The 26,364-nt window shown below is 41.8% G+C and overlaps 2 protein-coding genes across 6 annotated transcripts in view; one reads left to right on the top strand and one right to left on the bottom strand.

The window, feature by feature from the left end:
• CACNB2 (calcium voltage-gated channel auxiliary subunit beta 2) overlaps window positions 1-10,907 on the top strand; it is a 405,711-nt gene extending 394,804 nt beyond the window's left edge. For both annotated transcript variants that reach the window (XM_029236405.1, XM_029236406.1), the window contains 4 exons: window positions 4,834-4,985; window positions 6,410-6,505; window positions 7,532-7,717; window positions 9,085-10,907. In XM_029236405.1, the coding sequence (XP_029092238.1) occupies window positions 4,834-4,985; window positions 6,410-6,505; window positions 7,532-7,717; window positions 9,085-9,555 (905 nt within the window). In that variant the 3' untranslated portion in view covers window positions 9,556-10,907. The remainder of the gene's footprint in view (window positions 1-4,833; window positions 4,986-6,409; window positions 6,506-7,531; window positions 7,718-9,084) is intronic.
• Window positions 10,908-12,579: 1,672 nt separating this feature from the next.
• Window positions 12,580-26,364, bottom strand: part of NSUN6 (NOP2/Sun RNA methyltransferase 6) — an 87,258-nt gene continuing 73,473 nt past the window's right edge. For all 4 annotated transcript variants that reach the window (XM_029236409.1, XM_029236408.1, XM_029236407.1 and 1 more), the window contains 3 exons: window positions 16,825-16,950; window positions 13,786-15,183; window positions 12,580-12,808 (listed from right to left, as the gene is read on the bottom strand). In XM_029236409.1, coding sequence (XP_029092242.1) covers window positions 14,971-15,183; window positions 16,825-16,950 — 339 coding nt within the window. In that variant the 3' untranslated portion in view covers window positions 12,580-12,808; window positions 13,786-14,970. The remainder of the gene's footprint in view (window positions 12,809-13,785; window positions 15,184-16,824; window positions 16,951-26,364) is intronic.

Here is a 26,364-nt window from a genome sequence, read left to right as displayed (position 1 = left end):
GTTTACTTACTAATATGTTGCACTGGGATTCTGAAAAAAACTCCTTAAAATTTTTAAATATCTCATTTCCCCCCCTTAATTTAAAAAGTGTTAAGATATTTGTGTATGTAAGAATACTAGAAGATATAAATATTTGCATACATATACACATATATACATGATACATATATTAAGCAATTGACATGTTGATAAAGTAATTTTGTATACATAATAAGATAATGGATTATTTTTTTATGTTTATGTTACTCAGATTTTATGCAATGAACAAATATTACATTTATAATCTTTTTTTTTTCATAGTACTCAAACTGCTAAGAAAAATGAAGCTTTTTTTAGGTGTGGGACTCTGTGTGATTAACCGTTATTATTAACTGAGTACATGGATGAAAATCTTCGTGATCAAATTTCTTTTTTTTTTGAGACATACCTGACATATACCATTAGATTAGTTTCAGGTATACAACATGACTTGACCCATGTATATATTGTGTTATGATCACAGAAGTCTAGTTACAAGTTTACGTACAGTTACGAGTTTTTTTCTTGTGAGAAGAACTCCTAAGATCCACTCTCTTAGCAACTTCCAAATATACAATATTAGTAACTATAGTCACCATGCTGTGCGTCATATCCGTGGGACTTATTTGTGCTTTTGACCACCCTCACCCACCCCCCACTTCCCACCTCTGGCTACCCCCAACCTGTTCTTTTTACCTGTGCTTTTTTTTTCTTTTCCAATTCCACATTTCCGTCAAGATTCTATCACTGGATCACATGGTGGTTCTATTTTTAATTTTTGGAGGAACCTCCACATCACTTTCCATAGTGACAGCACCAGTTCACATTCCCACCAACAGTGCAGGAGGGTTCCCTTTTCTCCATATTATCACCACCGTACTTGTTATATTATCTTTTTGATGATAGCCATCCTAACAGGTGTGAGGTGATATCTCATTGGGGTTTTGATTTGCATTTCCCTGATGGTTAGTGATGTTGAGCGCCTTTTCATATACCTGTTGGCCATCTGTATGTCATCTTTGGAAAAATGTCTATTCAGGTCTTCTTCCCATTTGTTCATTGGACTGTTTGGTTTTTTGCTATTAAGCTGTAAGAGTTCTTTATATATTTTGGAAATCAACTCATCCTATACAAGCATATCTCATTTTATTGTGCTTTTCATTTTACTGCACTTTGCAGATGTGTTTTTCACAAATTGAAGGTTTGTGGCAGCCCTGCCTTGAGCAGGTCTATTGGCACCATTTTTCTAACATTGCTCGCTTCGTGTCTTTGTGTTACATTCTGCTTATTCTCGCAATCTTTCAAACTTTTTCATTACATTTGCTACGGTGATCTGGGATCAGTGATCTTCGTTACTACTGTGACTCTCTGAAGGGTCAGATGATGGTTAGCATTTTTCAGCAATCAAATATTTGTCAATTAAGGTATGTACATTGATTTTATAAGACAATGCTTTTGCACACTTAATAGACTACAGTTTAGTGTAAACACAACTTTTATATGCACTGGGAAACCAAAAAGTTCATGTGACTTGCTTTATTGCAGTAGTCTGAAAACAAACCTGCAGTATCTCTGATGTACGCCTGTATATGACTTGCAAAGATTTTCTCCCACTTGGCAGGTTGCCTTTTCATTTTGTTGATGGTTTCCTTTGCTGTGCAGAAGCTTTTTAGTTTGATGTAGTCTCACTTGTTTACTCTGGGTTTTCTTGTGTTTGCTTTTGGTGTCAAATCCAAAAATGCATTGCCAAGACGAATGTCAAGGAGCTTACCACCTTTGCTTTTCTCTAGGAGTTTTATGGTTTCAGGATATACATTAAGGCCTTTAATCCATTTTGTGAGCTGATTTTCGTGTATGGTGTAAGACAGTGGTCCAGTTTCACTCTTTTGCACATGGCTGTCGTTTTCACCCAGCACAGTTTATTGAAGAGACTGTCCTTTTCCCCACTGTATATTCTTGGCTCCTTTGTCATAAATTAATTGGCCATATATGCATGGGCTTACTTCTGGGCTCTTCTGGTCTGTTCCGCCGATCTATGGATCTGTTTTTACGCCAGTACCATACTATTTTATTATAGTTTTGTGATATAGTTTGAAGTCAGGAAGCATGATTCCTCCAGCTTTGTTCTTCTTTCTCAAGATTGCTTTGGCTGTTTGGGGTCTTTTGTGATTCCATACAAAGTTTAGGATTGTTCTGTATCTGTGAAAAATGCCATTAGATTTTTGATAGTAATTGCAATAAATCTGTAGATCACTTGGGTGTGGACATTTTGACAATATTAATTCTTCCAATCCATGAGCGTGGAATACCTGTTTATTTGTGTCTTCAGTTTCTTTCATCAGTGTCCTACAGTTTTCAGAGTACAGGTCTTTCACCTCCTTGGTTTTATTTATTCCTAGGTATTCTTTTCTTTTTGATGCAATTTGTAAATGATACTGTTTTCTTCCTTCCTCTTTCTGATAGTTCATTATGAGTGTATAGGAATGCAACAGATTTTTGTAAGCTAATTTTGTATCCTGCAACTTTACTGAATTTGTTTATTAGTTCTAACGGTCTTTTGGTGGAGTCTTTAAGAGTTTTCTGTACATACTATCATGTCATCTACAAACAGTGAGAGTTTTACTTCCTTTCCAATTTATATGCCTTTTATTTGTTTCTTGCCAAATTGCTCTGGCTAGGACTTTGAATACTATGTTGAAAGAAGTGGTGAGAGTGGGCATCCCTGTGTCGTTCCTGATCTTAGAGGAAAAGCTTTCAGCATTTCCATTGAGTGTGGTGTTGGCCGTAGACTAATCAAATTTCTTAATGCTTACAATAAATATTAACTTAGATCGGAACTTGACCGTTGGGGATCAGTGGCTGTGAAAACATTTATAGGGCACAAAGAAGCAAGGTTATATTGGAATAAAATTTTAAGGAGCATGAGAAAAGAGAGCAAGTAAGAGTGTCAGTAATGTTTTAGAACACTATTATGAATGATTTCTAAAACTGTTGTTTAAGGAAATTCCAATATATATGAAGTAAAGAATGTTATAGGAAACCTCAGGTACTCATCACCTAGTTTCAACTGTCATCTATTCATGGCCAATCTTGTTTCATTTCCAGTCTTCCCCCTGCCTTCCTCTCGTGTCTCTGAATTATTTTGAAGCTAATCCCAGACATCACATGATGTTATCTGTAAATGTTTCAGTATGTATTTCTAAACATTGAAGACTCTTTTTATTTAAACCATATCGCCATTATCGCCAGACCTTAACAGTACATCCCAAATATCAGGTTGCCACTCAGCCATGTATCATTTCCCAACTGTCATGTATTATACATATACACACATACATCTTTATATATATAAACATTTTATCCACTTACTTTATGCATTATAAATATATCAATTACTATTTGTTTGAATCAGAATCCACATAAAGTCCATACATTGCGAATGTTTCCTAGGTCCTTAAATCTCTTAATCTCGTTTTCCATAGATCTTTTTTATTTCCTTGTAGTTTTTTGAAGAAACTGGGCCACTTATTCTGCAGGGTTTTCAGAGAGTGAATTTTGCTAACTGCATTACACGGGCGTAGTTTATATATAATTGTCTGTTCCCTGTATTTCTTATAAACTGATAGATCCAGCAGCTTAACGGGTTTGTTTTTTTCTTTTAGCAAAACTATGTCATGGGTGGTAATGTGACCAAATATTATTTTAAAGCCAGTATCTCAAGTGGTTTGGGCCCTGATTTTAAAGACACCCAGGTTAAATGAAAGGCCTCTAGTCATAACATATTGTGAGGCAGACAATAGTGACTTGCCTTTTCTGGAATAATGTACTAGTTAAAATTATCTCCAGGAATCTTCGGCATGGATGCAAATGCATAAGAGGAATTAAATGGTATTCTGTAGGTCTAGGAATCTCATGGAATTGGCCCTTCATGACTGCGGTGGGCACTGTAAAATACATATAATGCTTTATAGACCTATGATGTCTAGTAAAGTAGTTTCTGGCTATTTAACTCTTATTTAAATTAAATTTCAAAAATTTATTCATTCATTCACATGTGCTACACTTCAGGAGCTCCACAGGCATATGAGGGTTGTGGCTACCGCACTGGACAGCAGTGGTACAGAAATGGAGAAGCAGATGAACTGCATGAAATTTCTTTGGCATTCAAGTAGATTTTTGGATGTTTATATAGTTTGTATTCCTGTAATGCTGACTCTAATTTATAACCGCCCTTTTAAAGCATGAATGTTACAGGGCTGTTCTTTTGTTGGTGGGAAATATGAGAAGTGTGTTTTTGGACGAGTTTGTTGTAACACTCTTAAAATCTCTCCTGTTTTCTGTTGTAGTTCAGCTCGGTAATAAGCATCTCTAGACTCTATGAATCATCTCCAGAAGGCGTACCAATAGGTGGCATATAAACACAGATAAGCCCGTGCAGTGACAGGAAGGCTGGTGATGGGTGCTAGGCTAGAGTGGTCAGAAACAAACACAGGGAAGACCTCTCTTCAAGTTTCTATTTCACAACATTTTAATGAAATGACTTCATGGAGTGAAGTTTTATAGCACCAAAAACACGTCAGCACAGAGCCAGAAACGTTGACTCTCATAGACATCGTGTTAGATGTCTGGTTGAGAGAGGAATTCCCTAAATGCTAGAGGTATTGTGAAGGAACGGCTCTCCCCAAAGGACACCTGTTACCAGCTCTCTTACCTGTAGACAGCAACCTCACCTACCTGAGTACCGTTTTACTTTGTCTCAATCTGGTTTAAAAATGCTGTAAAGTAATCAATCAAACTCTGCTTAACCTTTTACAGCGGAAGTTCAGAGTGAAATTGAAAGGATTTTTGAACTTGCAAGAACATTGCAACTGGTGGTCCTTGATGCAGATACTATTAATCATCCAGCCCAACTCAGTAAAACCTCTCTGGCCCCTATTATAGTGTATGTCAAGATTTCTTCTCCTAAGGTAAGTAGGGTTGTTACTGTTTGCTCTGTAATGGAACTTTACTAGAATGTGTATCTATAGTCTGCTTTCCAATTATAAACGGGCTGTGTCTTCATCCATCACAAAGGGTCTGAAGAGAGACGTGGTGGCCGAGAATTGTTACGATCCACATAAGCAAAAGCATGATGAGTTTCATGGCTTAGGGGAGTGAGTGATTCCCAAAGTGTGGTCCGTGGATCCCTGGTGGGGGAGGTTCTGAAACACTTTTTAGAGGGTCCATGAGGTCAGAACCATTTCCATGATTATTATCTAAGCATTATCTAATACTCAGACATCCTCCCCCTTTTTCACTGGTTTGACCTTTGCACCAATGGTGCAGAAGCAGCGCGGGGTGATGTCTAAGCAGGAATCAAGACCACAGTAGCAGGAGCAGCTGTGGCATTCTCCCTCCCCATGCACTCCCAGGTTAAAAAAAAAAAAAAGCCACACAACCCAGTTTCACTTAAGAATGTCCTGATGAAGTAGTAAAAATGCTTAAATTTTGACTCTTCAGTACAAACCTTTTTAATATTCTATGTAACGAAATGGGAAGTACACTTCAAGTTCTTTAGCTACGTACTCGAAGTCCGTTTTCTTGAGGGCAGGTACCAGTGTGATTCTTCGAGTCATAAACCAAAGTAGCCACTTTCATCCTGGAACACCATTTTTATTGGAAAGAACAACTGACATGTCCTTCAAATTTCAGGACAGATCAATGGAATTTAATGTAACAGAGTAAGAAAAGTTCATTGATTGATTGATAGGGATTTAGATTTCACATGAGAGCTAGTCTTTAAAAAGCTACCACTTGTTTACTGTAGTATCAAAGAAAGATATCCACAATTATCTGAAAAGGCTACTAATTACGTATCTATAGGGGACTGGATTTTCTTTGCCTGTTTCAAACAATACACTGTAGCAGATTCACTGTAGAAGCAGGGCACATCAGCTGTCTTCTGTGGAGCCAGGCAGTAGAGAAACCTGCAAATAACTTAGCTATTTTATCAGAAGGCATGACATGTTAACATATAAGAGGTTACTGGTCATTCTTAAATGAATTTTTCAGTTTTAGTTTCTAATATATAACTATTACAGTACACATAAAAAGCTCTTGGGAGTTCTCCACAGTTTTTAAAAACATAAATCATGAGACAAAGTTTGAGAACTGCTAGCCTTGAAAAAAGACAAGACTCAGAAAAATCTCCACGCTGGTGACTTATGAAGCTTGTGACTGAGATTTATGTCAACGTGTTAATTTTGCTGATCATCTTGAAGATTCTGTTTTCTAGCGTAATCTATTTGTAAACCATCAGTGCTGCATGCAAGGACACCAGAGAAAGGAACGAATAATGAACCTTGTTTACCTGAGTGCAGATACCCCAATTGAAGAATCTCGTCTTTTACAGGTTTTACAAAGGTTAATAAAATCTCGAGGGAAATCTCAAGCTAAACACCTCAATGTTCAGATGGTAGCAGCAGATAAGCTGGCTCAGTGCCCTCCGGTAAGTCTCTCTATGCAGTATAATCCACTTGAAGGCTTCACACCCGCATTCTGTTAACAAAAACCAGACGGACAGGTAAACGCCTGTCCAGGGAGAGAACCCTGCCCATTAACAGTGGGTTTCCTCCCAAAGACGGGAATGGTCTACCTCTTACCAAGAGCACTTGTCTAGGTCATGGTCGTCGCTTACGAACAGCTACGGTGTGTTCCGTGGTGACCTCGCTTTGTTAATCTAACACCTCAGTAGTCATCTGTGTTTCATCTTTAATGAAACACAATCATTGTTTCAAAACTTTGGTTGAAAAGACGGCTGTTTGGGGTTGGTTTATTATTCACTTCTACTCAGGGAGCGAGTTGCTGGCTCTTCATTACCGTCTAAGAAATTGATCTGAGACCATTTCTAAAGGACTCAGTAACCAGATTCTGACACCTGAACACATCCCTACCTCGAATCCCCTGCTTTGCATACCATGCTTTGGGCCTGTATGCTTCCGGCTTTTGTTCTGGCTTTGTTTTTTTTAAATGAAGGTATATCAGAAGCCTTAAGAACTGGGATCAGACCCACTTATAATTACCGGGAGTACATTACATTTGTAGGAACTCTGAACTCTGAACTATTCTGAAGTCTGGGCCACATCCAGTCAGTAGTGGCTTCGGCTTCCTCACATCCTCACCTCGCCTCAGTCGTTTCCAAGGTTCAGCTTTTCATAGTCTCTGGCTTATATTCTCATTTTCTTTTGTACATCTCGCCCCTAACATAGGATCAATTCCTTTCAGGCAACTTTTCTCTGGTGCCCCTAACAACTGTTATCACACCTGTTCACGCCTGGTCACTCACACAGCAAAGCAGTGAGGCCATAGCGGGCCGTCAGCCCCTGCGAAGAGAGGAGCCCGTCGCCACGGCAGGGATGCAGCACGCAGCCCTCGGGCGCCCTCCGTGCTCCTGGCATGCAGGAGGCCCAGGGGCAGCACAGGCAAGGCGCCCTGGCCGCTGTACGCATGCCATCTGTACTGTCTGCCCCTGCAGGAGCTGTTCGATGTGATTCTGGACGAGAACCAGCTCGAGGACGCCTGCGAGCACCTCGCCGACTACCTGGAGGCCTACTGGAAGGCCACCCACCCGCCCTGCAGCAGTGTCCCCGACCCTCTCCTCAGCCGTACCTTGGCCACCTCGACCCTGCCCATCAGCCCCGCTGTGGCCCCCAGCTCACAGGTTAGCAGCGCTCCCTCCTTCGCTCGCGCCACTGGGGTCCAGGGCTCCGGGGCCGTGCTCGTTCCAGTTGGGCAGCCCTGTCCAGAATGAGATGGAACACCGAGTCCCTTAAGTGTCTCCAGCGTGAGCTGTGCGCCTGTAAGAGGAGTGTAAACAGCCTCCTATGAAGTACCGTAAGTCCCCCATATACGAACGAGTTCCGTTCCAAGAAGGCATTCGTAAGTCCAGCAGTTAGCCTAGGCTGCCCACTAACACAATCGGCTATATAGTACTGTACCGTGACAGATTTATTATACTTTACACACACAAATAATACAGAAGAAACAAACAAAAGATCAAACATTTTTAACCTTACAGTACAGTCCCCTGAAAAAGGACAGTCGTACCCGCTAGGTCACCACTGCTTTTACGCTCGCTTCCGACCATCCTGGGCTTGAAATAAAGATACTGTACCACCGTACCCTATACAGTAAAGAACACAAAAGCACAACCACTTGTAGAGGATGCACGCACATGACAGCGTACGCCAGACAAATGATCTGACTTACGTGATTTGACACGCGGAGCTATGTTTGCATCTTTTGGAAGTGCACAACCTGAAGGTCCGTATGTAGGGGACTTACTGTGTTATAAACCGTAAAATCCGCTCTCCCCATATTCTGTTAGGGCCAGGATAGAGGAACTTTCTATGTGGCCAGCAGCACAGACTGTGGACTCAGACTACCTGGGTTCAATTCCCTCTCCTCTCCACCCCTTCCCAGGGGTTTAATCTTGGATAAAATCCTTACCTGCCCTTTGCCTCAGGAATACTAATGACCCTACCTTGTGGGGCTGCCATGTGACTTTTCTCATGAGATTGGCTTACAGGGTGGTTGTATTTAATCAGTCAGTATACATGACAGTCTCATCACACTGCTGGCCTCATATTAAGTGCCATTTAAGCATTTGACATTTTATCGTTTTCCCCTTAAAGCCAACATCCTAAGCATTTTTAATCTTCCCGCCTGTATCCGAGCAGAGGTGGTTAAGTGTCCACCCATGTGTAGACAGATCTCAGGGACCTATATCTATATTTGAACCACAAGAGAAGATATAAAAGAATGCCCTCCCTCCTTCATGCATTCATTTTTTAAAAATTTGTAAAGTTACTCTGTGCTGTTCTAGGCGCTTACAAATTAACAGAAAGTCCAATACAATATAAACGCTACTGGATGTTATCGAACACATTAAGCAACCGAGCTAGGTCAGATTTCATTTCAGCACTTTAGAGACTCTGAAAAGGGACTAGACTTGTATGGACTTGCCTTTGTGACAGTTCCCCAGACCCCGACCTTGGCTGAGGCCTGTGTTTGCTCCTTCACCTCCAGGCTTCTCAAGGGGATCCAAGGACCGATCATGCGGCTGCCACCCATTCTGCTTCCCAAGCTGAAGAAGAACCCTGCCCAGACCCAGTCAAGAAACCCCAGCACCACAGCCATCGCAGCGGGGCCAGCCGAGGCCTCTCCAGGCAGGAGACCTTAGATTCAGAAACGCAGGAGAGTCGCGACTCCGCGTACGCAGAGCCCAAGGAAGATTATTCCCACGAACATGCAGACCACTGTGCCCCGCACCGAGATCACAGCCACAGAGAGGAACCCCACGGGGGTGCGGAACGCAGACACAGGGAGTCTCGGCACCGCTCCCGGGACCCGGATCGAGAGCAGGACCACAACGAGGGCGATAAACAGTGGAGCCGCCACAAATCCAAGGATCGCTACTGTGACAGGGAGGGGGAAGGGGTGTCCAGGAGACGGCATGAGGCTGGGGACTGGAACAGGGAGGTTTACATCCGCCAGTGACTTTTGCCCTTTTGTGTCGTTGGTTTTCTTATTTTTAAGTAAGTCTTGTATACCACCACCCTCCAACTCAATCTTGGGGGGTCTACATTGCAATCATGTGTGATCTGTCTTGTATATTTTGTACTGCTGTTGCTTGGATAGCAACAGCATGAAATAGAGTATTAATATACTTTTTATTTTCCTTTTGTAAGTAAGTGCTATATAAATTCGCCTGGAAAGGCTGCAGTCCTCTGGTTGTCTACTGCACTTTGAAAACCGTCTAGGGTCGCTGCCACTTGAACAGTATCAGCTGTTGCCATCCAGGTGGCATCAGGATTTTAAGAAGCATAGCTGATGTTTTCGAAAACGTGGCTGATGTATCCAGCAGGCCAGAATCAAGCGGCCCACGTAAAAAGTGGAATTTCTTGGTTCTCCCGATCTTTCTTTAATATGTAGGCGCCTGGTTTGCATAGTCATCCGTGGACCACTGTTTCTCGCTTGTACCTCTGGCTGACTGACTAATCTTGGGGACAGACTGTCTTGCCTTACACCAAGGGGATCAAAGTCAGAATCTATTTTCTATGTACTAGCATTGTGTACTGTATAGACAGTTTGTAAATGTTACTTCTGCAAACACCTTCTTATGATAATTATATAATTATTTGATTGATATATATATATATATGTGTATATATATATATATATATATATATATATATATCAGTTTGATCACACTATTTCAGAGTCTTAATGCCAAGCCAGCAGATTTGCTTTCTGAATTACAGGGACTAGAAATGCCCACCTTCAGGAAATTTGTAATAATGTCGTCTAGACACCTATTCCCGTTCTAGTAGAGAGTCTGTACATACTGTAAATACGTGTGACTGCCTGACTTGAAAAGGTTTGATTTCTGAATGTTCCTCCATCCCTGTACGTTAATCATTGTGACCATAAATTCTGGGAAATATAACCAAACTCCAAGGGTTGCTCCGCTCCGTGCCGTTCACACTGATTGTGACGGCCACGTCCTGCGTAGCCAGTGTCTCAGGTCACGGCACAGGAGTCTGGGAGCCGCGTGCACACGAGCCAGTGACGGGCGTGCACGCTGACGACAGCGGCGGCCAGCCCGGGGCCGAGGCGTCCACCCGCCTGGCTCCGCGGCTCGCTGCGCCGCTGTGGCCCGCCGAGCCGTCAGGGGCCAGGAGGGCACGCGCCACCAGAGGGGACGCCCCGGAGAGCTGCCCCTCGCTGGCTCCTGGAGAGGGGCCACACGGGCCACTGTGATGAGTGTTTCACTGGAAATGTCCGACGACCTCTCGTCTGAGAGAGAAGCGTTTACACAGATGCTCCCGACTCCCCCCCATCTCCTCACCTCGCCTCGCCCGCCGTGCCCATTGTGTTCCCCCCGCTCTGACACTTTCACTGTCCGTCACAACCTCAAAGTGCTTCTTATAACCAAAGCTTCTGCTCTTCGCAAGAAATCAGGGCAAAAGGAGGTGACTTGAAGTGAATGAGACGTTGAGGTTTTCCTGCGTCGGACACCTGCTCTGAGGGGAAGCCAGAAGATGCTGTGGCCCTGCGTCAGGGACACCACCCAACGCGGCCCACGAGGTGGTGGTCACGCTGAGCCTGAAACCTTCCCTGTCTCTCCTAAGTGTCCGTCTGTCAAGACTGGACAGGTAAGACAGACAGTATTAGGCATGCAAGTACCTGGCACTTGAAGTCTGTCCCTGGAAAACGCCTGTCTTGATTGCCTACCTTCAGACCTGGACATTAAAAATTATTATTTTGTTAAATAAGTTAAGCTATTTTTTGTTTCGCTTCTTTGATTATTCCAGGTTCTTGCCAAATATATCTTGGACCTTTATAAGTACAACTGTTTCACATCTAACTCCTTATTCCTCTCCCCCAAAGAAAACTCAGAGTTGTAAAAATGAGTTAACATATATAGTGTTTTATCAGCTAATATAGGAACCATTTCCCTCAATCTCTTTGTTAATTCGTTCTGTACTGTTGACATACCTTTATTTATTGAATATAAAAACAGTAGTCATAATATATAAATTTTTGATGTAAAATATTCACATCATTGGGAAACCGTATTCCAACTAAAGTTACTTTTATAAAATACTTCCAGTCAGCTGTCCATCACAGTACCACATCAATGATCGCCAGCGCCGACCCTTCCTATACAAAGTTTCATCCCAGTTCATGGCTTTGGAATGTGTAAATTCTTGAAGTCTAACTGGTATGTATCTTCTTTGCTGCTACCATTAATCCCTTTCAAAGAATCACACTAACGGATTCCATTTTTTAAATTCTGACCTGGACTCTTCGTTTCTCACTTTACTGTGAAACACACCAGTCCAAATCAGAGTATTCCGCAAAATCTCTGTTGCAGGATTTGACAAAAGAGCACGCTCATGTGAAAACTGTAGAGTGGGCATATGTGTAAACGGTGTGGACTAAATATGTAACTGAAGAAATAATCCCAAGGACAATGGGATATTCACTGACTTGTGGAATGTAAAATTCTAGTCTTTTCACACAGCAAAGGTTTAATCTTAACAGACTCAGTTGTAGAATCATGATTGTTGTAGTTAACCTAGAAAATGCTGGAAAAGTTTTGAATAGTTCTGTGTCTTTCTCGTCACACCCATTTCAGCCTTTCCTCTGCTCTTTCTCTACTGCTCACTTAAGTTACTGTTACAAAAAGGTGCTGCTAAACGTAGGATGTCTTAGTTATTCTGTACTTTGGGACAATGCCACATTTTAACATGGTCTGCTCTGCATTCATGTTAAACCTTCAACTGTCAGCTATACTGAACTGTTCAACAAGCCTGGTTTAAAGTCATTCATTCATAGCAAACAAAGAGCCGGCTTCTGCACTGTCTACTATCAGTCGTATTAAGTGCCATTTTAGGAATGATTCTTACAGCTGAAAGTATGTTAAATACTCACCTGCACTTCGCGTGTGTGGCACATCATCCTGGGGGGTGCTGCCCATCACTGATGGGCTGTGGTCATCTCCCCACGACACCTGAAAAGTGACAGCTTCCGGCAAGTCAAAGGCCTCTGAAGGCCTGAGCACGGCAAAGCCAACTTTCTCCACCTTCATCCTATATGGTCTGCAATTCTTGCCTCCGATTTTGAACTGTACTTTTCCTTTCTAAAATAAACTTGTCATCAGAATGGATCTTCAGTTCCTCACCCTTTGCTCAGTGACACAATGCTGCTACTCCTGGATAATCTTACTAACACGTCAAGAGTCATGCTGTTGGAGAAAACAGGCAATCAGAGGGCTCTGGGTCAGTTGTTGAATCGTGTTATATTTTTAACTATTTGTACTTTACTGTTTAAAATGTGATACACGGTTTTGAAGTAAAATGTACTCACTGTTGAATTAAAATGCTTCTGTTTCACAGATACAACTATGGTAACATTAAATATGTTAAAAGAGAATACATTCATTCTCTTCCACATTTCCCTGATTTTTGTCCTTTTATCATATTCTTTCTTATATGTCTGTGTTCCTTAAGATTGAATGTTTTATTTTCCAATTTGTTTTATTTTTTGAAAGAAAAAAACCCACTGAAAAATGTCTATGTTAAAGAAACAAATTTTAACAATATTTTTTATTTGTCCTTACTGTTTTCAATATGCAAATATTTTTCTTTTGTTTTGCCTGCATTGCTTGTATTTTGATATTTATTGGTATTAATCAAAACTTTACACATTTGCTACTAGGCTCCTTCCCTACCATTTCCATCCCAGCCTAGCACCTAAGGCTCTGCAGAGAGCATGAGAAGGGATGGATTTTGTGTATTTTTCAAAAACATATTGAAAGTTCAAGGAAGTATGCCGAGCCCTAGAAGCAGAAGCACCACAGGTCAACAGTGTTTCTCTTTAGGCAGATGACATCTACTGGCTATCAGGCAGAATGAGGGACGGAAAGGAGTCAGTCACATGTTCGAATCTTAGGGAGCCTGATGGGGTTTTTCCCTCGTTCGATAAGCGTGTAACAATGATCTGCTCTGAAGCTATACAGAAAGCACAGTCCTGCCTCCAGAATGTTCCCAAGCCTGGGGGCAGCGGTCCAGGGCATGCCTCGTACACTAGAGTGATGTGTCAAGTGCCGTGACAGGAGGAGACAGAGGTACGAGGGGTGTAGAGAGAGACATGCCCGACCCAGCCCCCGAGAAGGGTGTGCAAGAAAGGCTTCCTCAGAGCAGAGGCCTCTGAAGATCTCACCTGATCCGAGATGAGATGAGCATTCTTCATGGATACAAGGAAGTTTCAAGAAATTCCTAATGGAGACCTATGAAGGAAAAAAAATATATATTAGGCAGTTGTCCGAGGCTCAGGAATTTTGAGGTGATTTGAATTAACAAGATAGATGTATTTAACACAACATGAGAGAGCTTTTAAACTATGGCTGGGTATTTTAATATATTTTATCTAAAAAGCAGGTAGGATGAAAAGCAAGCCTACAGTTACAGTTCATCTTAAAAAGGCCGCCCACTTATACTGGCCACCATGGGTGACGTTTGGTCACTTCTGCAGTTTGGGGGATTTCAGGTCTGATGGTGAAGTGGTCTTGTTTCGTCTTGACCTAGTCACAGTTGCTTGGTCTGGGGAAGGTGTTCTGTGGAGCTGCTTCTATTCAGAGGGAGAACACCAAGGCTTAGCTGTGAGTGCCTGGCCACTCCCCAGCTCTCACAAGATGGTTTTCTCACCAATCACGTCTCTAGGAACTTGTATGTATTCCATTAGATGATAAAAGGTACCCGAATTGTGCAACAGTCTCATTTTTAATCTACAGAGTTTAAAAAAATTCATTTTAGGTTTTAGTTTAAAATATGACAGAAGAAAAAACGTCAACATAGTGAAGGGAGACTGTTATTGGGAGTAGTCCAGAATTCATTTGAAAGAAGGTTGATTTACCAAATAGTAAACAGAAAAAGTCAGGTAAAATCCCCAGCTACATTCCTGGCACTTGATAAATAAGTTAATAGTTCCCACACCCTGAATTCTGAAGGAACTCAATAACGGAAAATGTGTTTTATAACCAAATTAAATACCACTAATTTTATTCCTTTTGTTAAATCCACTTATTTTAACATTAAAAATGACTTGCATTCTTTACAAATTAAAACAAAGACCCCAAATGAAAATATGTTCCAGACATCTTCAGGCATCTCCTTTTCTTTATACTCTGCTAAATCCATAAAGGAACAGTATTTTAGACACACAAGTGCCCCCCTCCACCCCCGGCTACTTCCTGTGTGAAGTACAGTCTCTTGATTCCTGGTGGAACAGCTGGCAGTCTTTTCTGTTTCCTCAGCAACCACGGCATCAATCACGTGGCCTGACAACAGTTTTTGGTTTAAAAAAAATGGAAAATGTTTGGAACTTTCATTTCTAAGGATCCTTCTCCTATGTGCTTTTGCATTTTACAAATTTTGCAATGAAAAAGCCTATACAATCCTTATTTGCGAGCCACATCGTGTCTTCTATCCTGGCGTCTCTGAGAAAACCAGTGTCGCTGTCCTGTGACGGCACCACGCAGGGATCGAATCGCTGCAGCCGTTTCAGTTGCTCAGATGACAGGCCAGCTCCCAGCATCCCTTCTCCTCCAACCTGTGGGTCCTGCTCGGGGAGACAAATAAACACAAACATCCTCGCATCGGGAAGTCTGCCTGTGTACCATTTACGTAAAAGGACAAACTGAGCTGTAACTACCACCAATTCCAGAAACAGAAAAATGAGTAAATACCTTTTATTTTCGTGAAATGGACATGCTGCTTTTCCGGGTAGTAAAGTGGGAGGGTGGTAACATGCAGCCACTTGACGACTGAGTCCCTAGGATGGCCCTTATGCTTATCAAGGCCCACGACATGCAGGAGACCTGGGCTCCACACTTAGAAGCACGTGGATTCACATCACAGCTCTGCCACAGCTTAGCTGTGCGACTTGAGGAAAGTTAACTTACCGTACCTGCTTCCTCATCTACGAAACAGGTGAAATACTCTGATCTGAGGCTTAAATAAGTAGGGTGGTATCGGGCCTGGCATAGGGTGGGCACTTAGCAAGTGGAACATTATTATCAGTTACAGCAGGAGATGAAAACCCAGCTTTATTTGTCAGACGCCCCAGAACTGGCAGGAGTTTCTTGGGCATCTGAAGATGCCTCTCTCTGGCCCACACCTATTGGATGATAAAAGTTCTCTTTTTTTGTTGTTGTTTTTAAATGTACTAGGATATTAAAAGAGACGAGAAAACTAAGGCTGCCTCGATTAGTTTAGAGGAATACAGAATCATAAGGAACTGAGTGATCTGTGCAAACCACTACTACAAAAGATGCATAAGCCTAACTTAAGTCACCATTTCACAAATGCTTGTGTTACTGAAGATATATGTTCTTAGGTTTATATCTGAAAACCTGTTGTTTATTAACCCATGTGTGTGGGGGGGGGAGTTCCATCTCTTTTAGGTATATACTGAGTGTATATGTATATACACACACATCAAATTCAAGTGAATTCTCAAGTCTTCTTTTCATCTACAATGCACTTATCTTAATTTCTGAGTCTAGAAACCATCTCTAGATTGCCTTCTGTCTGTATATTCCAATTACTTACTAGAATTCTGTACCGGAACAACTGACATTAGATGTTCAGTTTATCTGAATGAATGTGAGCATTACCACAGATTTAAACCTAATCTCAAACATCATGGGCTAAAAAATCTAGTCATAAATATAGTTTTAATAAAAACCAGAACGGAAAGACAGTGCTAGGTAAAATAAAGTACAAGACACCTTTTGAAATGTTCCCTATCTTATAAAAGGATCCAGAAGGAAGCAATAATCCTGAACCATTTCCCCCCTTGGCTAGTCTTCTGATATCCCAGTTATTAAAGCCTCTTTGGGCTTTGGTGTGATATGAGAAAACTGCTCAACATTTGCCCTATCAGAAAAATTATAGGACCGAGGGGTGGAGGAAGGGTTTTAGAAACAAAATTCTGAGTAACACGAACAAGAGCCACAAGTCAAATAAACATGTTGCAGAAAACCCGAGCTCTGTGGCATTTTAACACAACCGTAGACAGTGAAGGCCTGGAGAAACTGGGTCAGGACGTGAAAATCCTCTAGCGGCTGTCTGGAACAGCTCTCATTAGAGAACCCTTGTGTACCGCGTCTCTTCACATCACTCTCTGTGTTTATCCACATGCCTAAGTTTCCACGACTTACCGGATCACCCAGAGACAACGGCAATGGCCCTCACTCACCTGGCGCTGAAGCTGAAGCTGAGGAAATGTCTCGAGGGCCCAGGCGACCTGTTCTTCATTCTCTGCTAGGGTGACAGTGCACGTGCTATACACCAGCACGCCCCCCGGCTTCAGCAGCGCCGCTGCCTAAAGACAGGTGTGATTGGATGATGAGTATCGCAAGAGCAAGTGAACGTTTTAAATATAATGTATATAAACAAATATATACATGAAATACAGCTCTAAGTGAAACGATTCTCACAGAACACCTACTGCATGAAGATGCAGAAGACCTCAGACTTCCAGAAGGGCCAGAAAACCTCCACATAACCAGCCAGGACAAAGGAAAAAAGAAAAAAAGAGAGAGAAAGGAATCAGGACCGGCCCTGCGGCCCTGCGAGGGAGCTGTGCAGAAGGAAAGTTTCCTGCAACTGCTGGTATGGGGAGGTGGGGCGCTGGGTGCTGAAGCTTGGGCTTCAGAGACAGTCCTGGGAAAGGACCAGGGTTGGCTGTGTGAAGACACCTTGAAGAGGCTGGAGAATGGCAACTGAGGCTGCACTCAGAAGAAGCCTGGGCCCATGAGAGACGGCAAGGCACCACTGTTGGGGGGAGGGGTGGGAAAACCACAGGAGCGTCTTTCCCTACACACGCTCCAAGGCAACAGGACACAGCCTACACAAGCTCTGGGGGCGGACACGAGCCGACACCGCCATCATGGGCTCCAGAGGCAGGCACAGGCCACTACCACCACTAAGAGACCCACGAGCGGGCTCCCGTCGCCACCCCCGCTATCCCTGGGAGCACGCGGGCCACTGCTACCACTGGGAGACATGGGAGAGGGTGCCAATGGCTGCCCCAGCCGTACCGGGAGCACACACCCCCAGCCGTACCGGGAGCACACACAGGCCACTGCACCTGCACAGCCCGTATCAAGTGGATAACGGCCAGCACACACTGAGGAGAGAGGCAGCAAGCATCCAGACTAAAAGCAGCCCTTGATTCCGGACAAGATGGCGGAGTAGAGGGACCCGACCTCACCTCCTCTCACAGAAACATCAACATCACACCGAAATGCTGAACCACCATCAACAAAAACAGACCAGAGCCTACCAAAAAAGACAGTTTGCTACAATATAGCCACAGACAAAGAAGAAGCCACAACAAGACAGTAGGAGGGACGCTTTCACGATATAAGCAAATCCCATATCCGCCGGGTGGGCAACCCACAAAATGGAAAATAATTACAGCGCAAGGTTCTCCCACAAGAGTTAAAGTTCTGGGCCCCTGGTCAGGCTCCCCAGCCTGAGGGTCTGGCACAAGAGGAGGAACCTCCAGAGCATTTGGCTTTGAAGACCAGCAGGGCTCAAGTGCAGGACCTCCATAGGACGAGGGGAAACAAAGACTCCAGTCTTGGAAGGTGCACACAAGATTTCACATGCACTGGGACCCAGTGCAAAGCAGTGACTCAGCAGACACCTGGGCTAGACCTACCTGTGGGTTTTGGAGGGTCTCCTGGAGAGGCACGGGTTGACTGTGGCTCACTATGGGAGCAAGGTCACTGGTGGCAGAGGTCCCAGGGAATACTGATTGGCCTGAGTTCTCCAGGAGGTCGCCATTTTGGCACCAAGACCGAGGCCTACCCAACAACCTACAGGCTCCAGTGCTAGAACACCTCAGACCATACAACCAGTGGGACAGGAACACAGCCCCAACCATCAGCAAACAGGCTGCCTAAAGCCATACTGAGCTCACAGCCACATCTAAACACACCACTTGACATGAACCTGCCCACCAGAGGGACGAGACCCAGCTCCACCCACCAGTGGGCAGGCACCTCCCACCAGGAAGCCTGCACAAGCCCCAGGACCAACCTCATCCACCAGGGGGCAGACACCAGGAGCAAGAGGAGCCACAGTCCTGCAGCCTGAGAAACAGAGACACAAACACATACAGTCAGACAAAACGAGATAGCAGAGAAATATGTTCCAGAAGAAGGAACAAGATAAGAACCAAAAAGAAAAACTAAGTGAAGTGGAGACAGGCAATCTACCTGAGAAAGAATTTACAGTAACAATAGTAGAGATGATCCAAGATCTCGGAAAAAGAATGGAGGCACAGACCAAGAAGACAAGAAGAAATGTTTAACAAAGAGCTACAAGATTTAAAGGACAAACAGAGATGAACAATACAATAACTGCAATGAAAAATACACTAGAAGGAATCAATAACAGAAAAAATGAGGCAGAAGAACAAATAAGTGAGCTGGAAGACAGTGGTAGAAATCACTGCCACAGAACAGAATAAAGAAAAAAGAATGAAAGGAAATTAGGACAATTTCAGAGACCTCTGGGACAACATTAAATGAACCAACGTTCACATTATAGGGGTCTGAGAAGGAGAAGAGAGAGGGAAAGGGCCTGAGAAAATATTTGAAGAGATTATAGCCAAAAACTTACCTGACATGAGAAAGGAAACACTCACTCAAGTCCAGGAAGCGCTGAGAGTCCCATACAAGATTAACCCAAGGAGGAACATGCCAAGACACACATTAATCAAACTGACAAAAATTAAAGACAAAGTAAAAATATTAAAAGGAACAAATAACATAGAAAGGAATCCCCATAAGGCTATCACCAGATTTTTCAGCAGAAACTCTGCAGGTCAGAAGGGAGAGGCACAATATATTTAAAGTGATGAAAGGGAAAAACCTACTACAAGAATACTTTACCCAGCAATGCCCTCATTCAGATACAACATTCAGATTTGACGGAGAAATCAAAAGCTTCAGAGACAAGCAAAAGCTAAGGAATTTAGCACCACCAGACCAGCTTTACAACAAATGCTTAAGGAAATTCTCTAGACAGAAAAGAAAAGGCTACAAGTAGAAATAAAAAAATTACAAATGGAAAAGCTCACTGGCAAAGGCAAACTGAAAGTAACGGTAGGAAATCATCCACACACAAATATGATATGAGGAGAGTAGAAATGCAGGATATTGGAAATGTACTGGAAATTAAGAGACCAGCAACTTAAAACAACCTTGTATATATATAAACTGCTATATCAGAACCTCACGGGAACCACAAACCAAAAATCTACAATAGATACACACAAAAAAGAAAAAGCAATCCAAACACAACACGAAAGATAGCCATCAAATCACAAGAGAACAAAAGAGGAAGGGAAGAAAAAAGACCTACAAAAACAAATCCAAAACAACAAAAATGGCAATAAGAACACATTATCGCTAATTACGTTAAATGTAAATGGATTAAATACTCCAACCAAAAGACACAGACTGGCAGAATGGATACAAAAACAAGACTGATATATATGCTGTCTACAAGAGAACCACCTCAGATCTAAGGACATATACAGACTGAAAGTGAGAGGATGGAAAAAGGTACTCCATGTAAATGGAAATCAAAAGAAAGCTGGAGTAGCAATACTTTTTGCTACTTTTGTCATAACAGACAAAATAGACTTTAAAATAAAGACTGTTACAAGAGACAAAGAAGGACACTACATAATGATCAAGGGATCAATCCAAGAAGAAGATATAACAACTGTAAATATATATGCATCCAACGTAGTAGCACCTCAATATATAAGGCAAATGCTAACAGCCATAAAAGGAGAAACTGACAATAACACAATAATAGTGGGGGACTTTAACACCCCACATTCATCAACAGACAGATCATCCAGAAAGAAAATCAATAAACACAGGCCTTAAATGACACATCAGACCAGATGAACTTAATTCACATATATATAGAACATTCTATCCAAAAGCAGCAGAATACACATTCTTCTCAAGTGCACATGGAACATTCTCCAGGATAGATCATATCTTGGGCCACAAATCAAGCCTCAGTAAATTTAAGAAAGTTGAAATCATATCAAGCATGTTTTCCGACAACAACGCTATGAGATTAGAAATCAATTACAGGGAAAAAGCTGTAAGAAACACGAACACATGGAAGCTAAACAATACGTTACTAAAACATCAATGGGTCACAGAAGAAATCAAAGAGGAAATCAAAAGCTATCTGGAGACAAATAATAATGAAAACACGACGATCCATAACCTACGGGATGCAGCAAAAGCAGTTTTAAGAGGGAAGTTTACAGCAATACAATCTTACCTCAGGAAACAAGAAAAATCTCAAATAAACAACTAACTTTACATCTAAAGCAACTAGAGAAAGAACAAACAAAACCCAAAATGAGCAGAAGGAAAGAAACCATAAAGATCAGAGCAGAAATAAATGAAACAGAGATGAAGAAAACAATAGAAAAGATCAATGAAACTAAAAGCTGGTTCTTGGAAAAGATAAAATTGATACCCTTCAGCCAGACTCATCAAGAAAAAGAGGGAGAGGGCTCAAGTTAATAAAATTAAAAAGGAAAAAGGAAAAGTTACAATGGACACCACAGAAATACAAAGAGTCATAAGAGACTACTATGAACACATATATGCCAATAAAGTGGACAACCTAGAAGAAATGGACAAATTCTTAGAAAGGTACAATTTCCCAAGACTGAACCAGGAAGAAATAGAAAATATGAACAGACCAATCACAAGTACTGAAATTAAAACTGTGATTAAAAATCTTCCAACAAACAAAAGTCCAGGATCAGATGGCTTCACTGGTGAACCTTATCAAACGTTTACAGTAGAGTTAACACTTATCCTTCTGAAACTCTTCCAAAAAACTGCAGAGGAAGAATCACTCCCAAACTCATTCTGTGAGGCCACCATCACCCTGACACCAAAATTTGTATGGAGACACAAATGACCCCGAATAGCAGAAGAAATCTTGAGAAAGAAAAATGGAGCTGGAGGAATCAATCAGACACCCAGACTTCAGAACACGATACAAAGCTACAGTCATCAAAACAGTATGGTACTGGCACAAAAACAGACTCATAGATCAATGGAAGAGGATAGAAAGCCCAGAAATAAACCCCACACCTATGGAAAATTAATCTATGACAAAGGAGGCAAGAATATACTATGGAGAAAACACAGTCTCTTCAATAGTGGTGCTGGGAAAACTGGACAGCTACATGTAAAAGAACGAAATTAGAACATTCTCTAACACCATACACAAAAATAAGCTCAAAATGGATCAAAGACCTAAATGTAAGGCCAGACACTATAAAACTCTTAGAGGAAAACAAAGGCAGAAAACTGTTTGATATAAATCACAGCAATATCTGTGGACCCACCTCCTACAGTAATGAAAATAAAAACAAAAATAAACAAATGGGACCTAATTAAACTTAAAAGCTTTTGCACAGCAAAGGAAACCATCAACAAATCGAAAAGACGACCCACAAAATGGGAGAAAATATTTGCAAACAAAGTGACCGACAGGGGATTAATCTCCAAATATACAAACAGCTCGTGTAGCTCTGTCAAAAACACAAACAACTCAATCAAAAAATGGGCAGAAGATCTAAACAGACACTTCTCCAAAGAAGACATACAGATGGCCAAAAAGCACATGAAAAGATGCTCAACTTCACTAATTATCAGAGAAATGTAAATCAAAACTACAATGAGGTACCACCTCACACCAGGCAGAATGGCCATCATCAAAAAGCCTACAAACAATAAATGCTGGAGAGAGTGTGGAGAAGAGGGAACCCTCTTGCACTGTTGGTGGGAGTAAATTGATACAGCCACTATGGAGAACAGTATGGAGATTCCTTAAAAATCTAAAAATAGAGTTGCCATATGATCCAGCAATCCAACTCCTGGGCATATATCTGGACAAAACCATAATTAGAAAAGACAGATGCACCCCAATGTTCACTGTTCACTATTTACAATAGCCAGGACATGAAAAAAACCTAAATGTCTATCAACAGATGAATGGATAAAGATGTGGTGCATATATACAATGGAATATTACTCAGCCATAAAAAAGAATGAAATAATGCCATTTGCAGCAACATGGATGGACCCAGAGATTATCATACTAAGTGAAATAAGCCAAAGACAAAAATCATATGATACCGCTTATATGTGGAATCAAAAAAAATGATACAAATGAACTTATTTACAAAACAGAAACAGACTCACAGACATAGAAAACAAACTTATGGTTACCAAACGGGAAAGGTGGCAGGGAGGGATAAATTAGGAGTTTGGAATTAACATATATACACTACCATATATATAAATAGATAATCAACAAGGACCTACTGTACAGCACAGGGAACTCTACTCAATATTCTGTAATAACCCATACATGGGAAAAGAATCTGAAGAAGAATAGATACATGTATATGTATAAATGAATCACTTTGCTGCACACTTGCAACTAACACAACATTGTAAATCAACTATACTCCTATATAAAATAAAAATTTAAAAACAAAAAAAAATACACGCACTCCAGCGTTCACAGCAGCACCATTTACAATAGCCAAGACATGGAAGCCACCTAAATGTCCATCAACAGAGGAATGCATAAAGAAGATGTGGTACATATGTACAATGGAATATTACTTGGCCATAAAAAAAGAATGAAATAGTGCCATTTGCAGCAACATGGATGGACCTAGAGACTATCATACTGAGTGAAGTAAGTCAGACAGAGAAAGACAAATAGCACGTAGTATCACTTATTTGTGGAAGCTAAAAAAAATGATACAAATGAACTTATTTACAAAACGGAAATAGACGCACAGACATAGAAAACAAAGTTATGATTACCAAAGGGGTAACAGTATGGGGGACAGATAAACTAGGAGTTTGGGATTAACCCACATACACTACTATGTATAAAACAGATAACCAACGAGGACCTACTGTATAGCACAGGGAACTCTATTCAGTATTGTTATAACCTATATAAGAAAAAAGTCTGAAAAAGAATGGATATATGCATAACTGAATCACTTTGCTGTATACCTGAAACTAACACAACATTGTAAATCAACTAGACTCCAAAACAATTTATTAAAAACAAAAAGACTCATGGGTAGGATTTATAAAGGAGAAAAAGACCATGATTCCTTTATATTATTTATGGTTTATTTTTTAAATGGGAAGAGTAAGTCAGGCTTGTTGTAACACACAACATTTATAAATGTGTACAAAATAAAGGTGTATAAAGAAAAAAAATATACATATATGATACCTTTTTCAAGTGTCTGGGATAAATAAGTGATGGTCTGTATGACCAGGACTCTCTTTAATTAGAGTGTTCCAGGCCAGATGCATTTCATTATCTTGTAGCTGTTTTAGTCCATCTGGACCAAGACTTTCCCAAATATGCTCATTCAGTTTCACGGCTTTAGATACCATTTTTATACTGAAAACTCACCAATTTACATTTTTAGGTGAGACTCCTTTCTGAATTCTGTACCCATATGTTCAGTTGCATTCTCAATATTTTTACCCTCAGACATGACACGTCCCAAACTAAACTCCTACCTTCTTCCTCTGAACCCTCCTGGAGCCGGATTCCCGTCCTCCCCGGGGCGCAGGCCCCAACCTCAGATTATCCTTTATGCCTCTTGTTCTCACATTCCCCAGTCATCAAGCAAATGCCATCGGCTCTACCTTCAAAATATATCCAGAGATTGGCTACTTCTCACCAAATTCCACTGCTATCATTCTGCTCCAAGTTTCATGATTTTTCGCCTGGATTATTCAAACAGTTTCCTACCTGCTTCATTCCCTGCCCTCCTACCATCTATTCTCAACACAGCAGCCAGATCGGTGCTTTTAAAACTGTCTCTTCTCAGCTCAAAACCCTTCCATGGTGAGTTCCCTGGTGGTCTAGTGGTTAGGATCCCAGGCTTTCACTGCCACGGCCCAGGTTCAATCCCTGGCCAGGGAACTGAGATCCCACAAGCCGCATGGCACAGCCAAAAAACAAAACAGAACAAAAAAGCCCTTCCAATGTTCCCGTCATCCCTTGGAGTCAAAGCCCACGTCCTCGAGTGGCCTTCGAGGCCCTGCGTACAGCAGGCCCCTCGCGGCCTTCCCTTCTCATGTGCCTGGCTTGCCCTGCTTGAGTGCCACCTGCCCCTGCTGCTCTGGAAGGTGCACGGCACACACCTACCTCAGGACCTCTGCACCAGCCCGGAAAGCTCTGCTCCTTCCCGGCAGTGCTCGCTCCCTCCTCACCATCCTCTTATCTTTGTTTCTATATCAGCGTCTCAGCAGCGCCCTCCCTGCCCAGCCCATGTACAATTTTCAACTGTTCCAATCAGGCGTTCCCATCCCCCTTCCTCTCTAAAGTTTGCTTCACTGGGCACTGCCTTGGAATACAAGAAATCTCTAACTCAACTAGCTGTTCATTTTCCTCCCCAGTTAGAACAGAAACCCCATGTAAAAGGTCAGGGGTTGACTAGCATGTCATCAGCACCTAGAGTTGTGTATTACATATAGGAGGTGCCCAATGAGTATCTGTCCAGGAAATAAGGTGTAATATGAAAATGAACTTGTCCCAAATAACTAAAGTTTCTCTTTTCAAATCCCCAGATTTAAAAAAAAAAGTTAATAAAAATCTTAAAAAAAAAAGAAAAGCATATACTATGCTTTCTTAATCCTAGTATGCTGATCAAAATTTAAACTTTGCTACTGGGTGCCAGCCGCTGTTCTAAGCACATCACACAGCTTTTCTCAACAAATCTTAAAGCCGCCATGAGAACGGCAGCCCCATCAGGGGGAGTTACCCTACCCGCTTCTCCCATATGGAAACCCAGGTACCTAGAGTAACGTATGTGCAGGCACTGGGTCCACAGTCTCAACGCCTACCCTCACCCAGTGGCACACCCACTGGATCCTACACTCTCTCTTGCACACGGCCAGATGTTCCTTGTCACTGAGACCAACACATCTCCTCCCAAGTAGCCTCTTAAAATGTCTTTTCGCTATGAGCTAAAAAGAACAAAAAGCCATGTCTCTTAAAACAGGGTCCTAATTTTACCCTCACATCAAGCTGGGTTGCAGCTATAAGCAAAGCTTCTTTTTTTTGCTGCTTGCTGTTTTAACTTCCAGGATGTGTTCTCTGAAGACCATATACAATAAAAGTTTAAACAATCCACTCTTAGTGCCACTTTTGTGTAGGAAAGGAGACACCAGGAGTGCTGAAAAGCAATGTACTGAAAGACAGCTTCAGAGATGGAATCATCGAGCATACCCACTGTTGCCGCAGCTTGTGTATTTATAATTAGAGAACTGAGAGGAAATGGTGGGATCATCTCTGATCAAATGCTGTCTACATCCTATGGAATCATGTTGGCAAGACTGACAGAAATTCTCACATGTTCTATCTGGGCTTCTTCTGAAACATACTGTAGACCAGTTAGATTTGCTACATTTTTACTGTCCTTCTATATCTGACACTGGATGCTGTCACTTCCCAATCTTATGAATGTGTTTGCCTCTATTGGATTTCCCACTTTTAATTCACTAAGATGATCCAAGAACCCTATAAAAAGGTAATTTATTTTATACCCAAATGTTTTACATCAATTAGCAACTATGTTAACAACCCCCCCTTTATTTTTGGCTGCGCCGTGCAGCGTGCA

The sequence above is a fragment of the Monodon monoceros genome, unplaced genomic scaffold (assembly GCF_005190385.1).
Source record: "Monodon monoceros isolate NGI ecotype Baffin Bay Population unplaced genomic scaffold, NGI_Narwhal_1 Super_Scaffold_21, whole genome shotgun sequence".
Taxonomy (NCBI): Eukaryota; Metazoa; Chordata; class Mammalia; order Artiodactyla; family Monodontidae; genus Monodon; species Monodon monoceros.
Note: the sequence above shows the minus strand (reverse complement) of the source record. Positions and strands in the feature narration are given on the sequence as shown.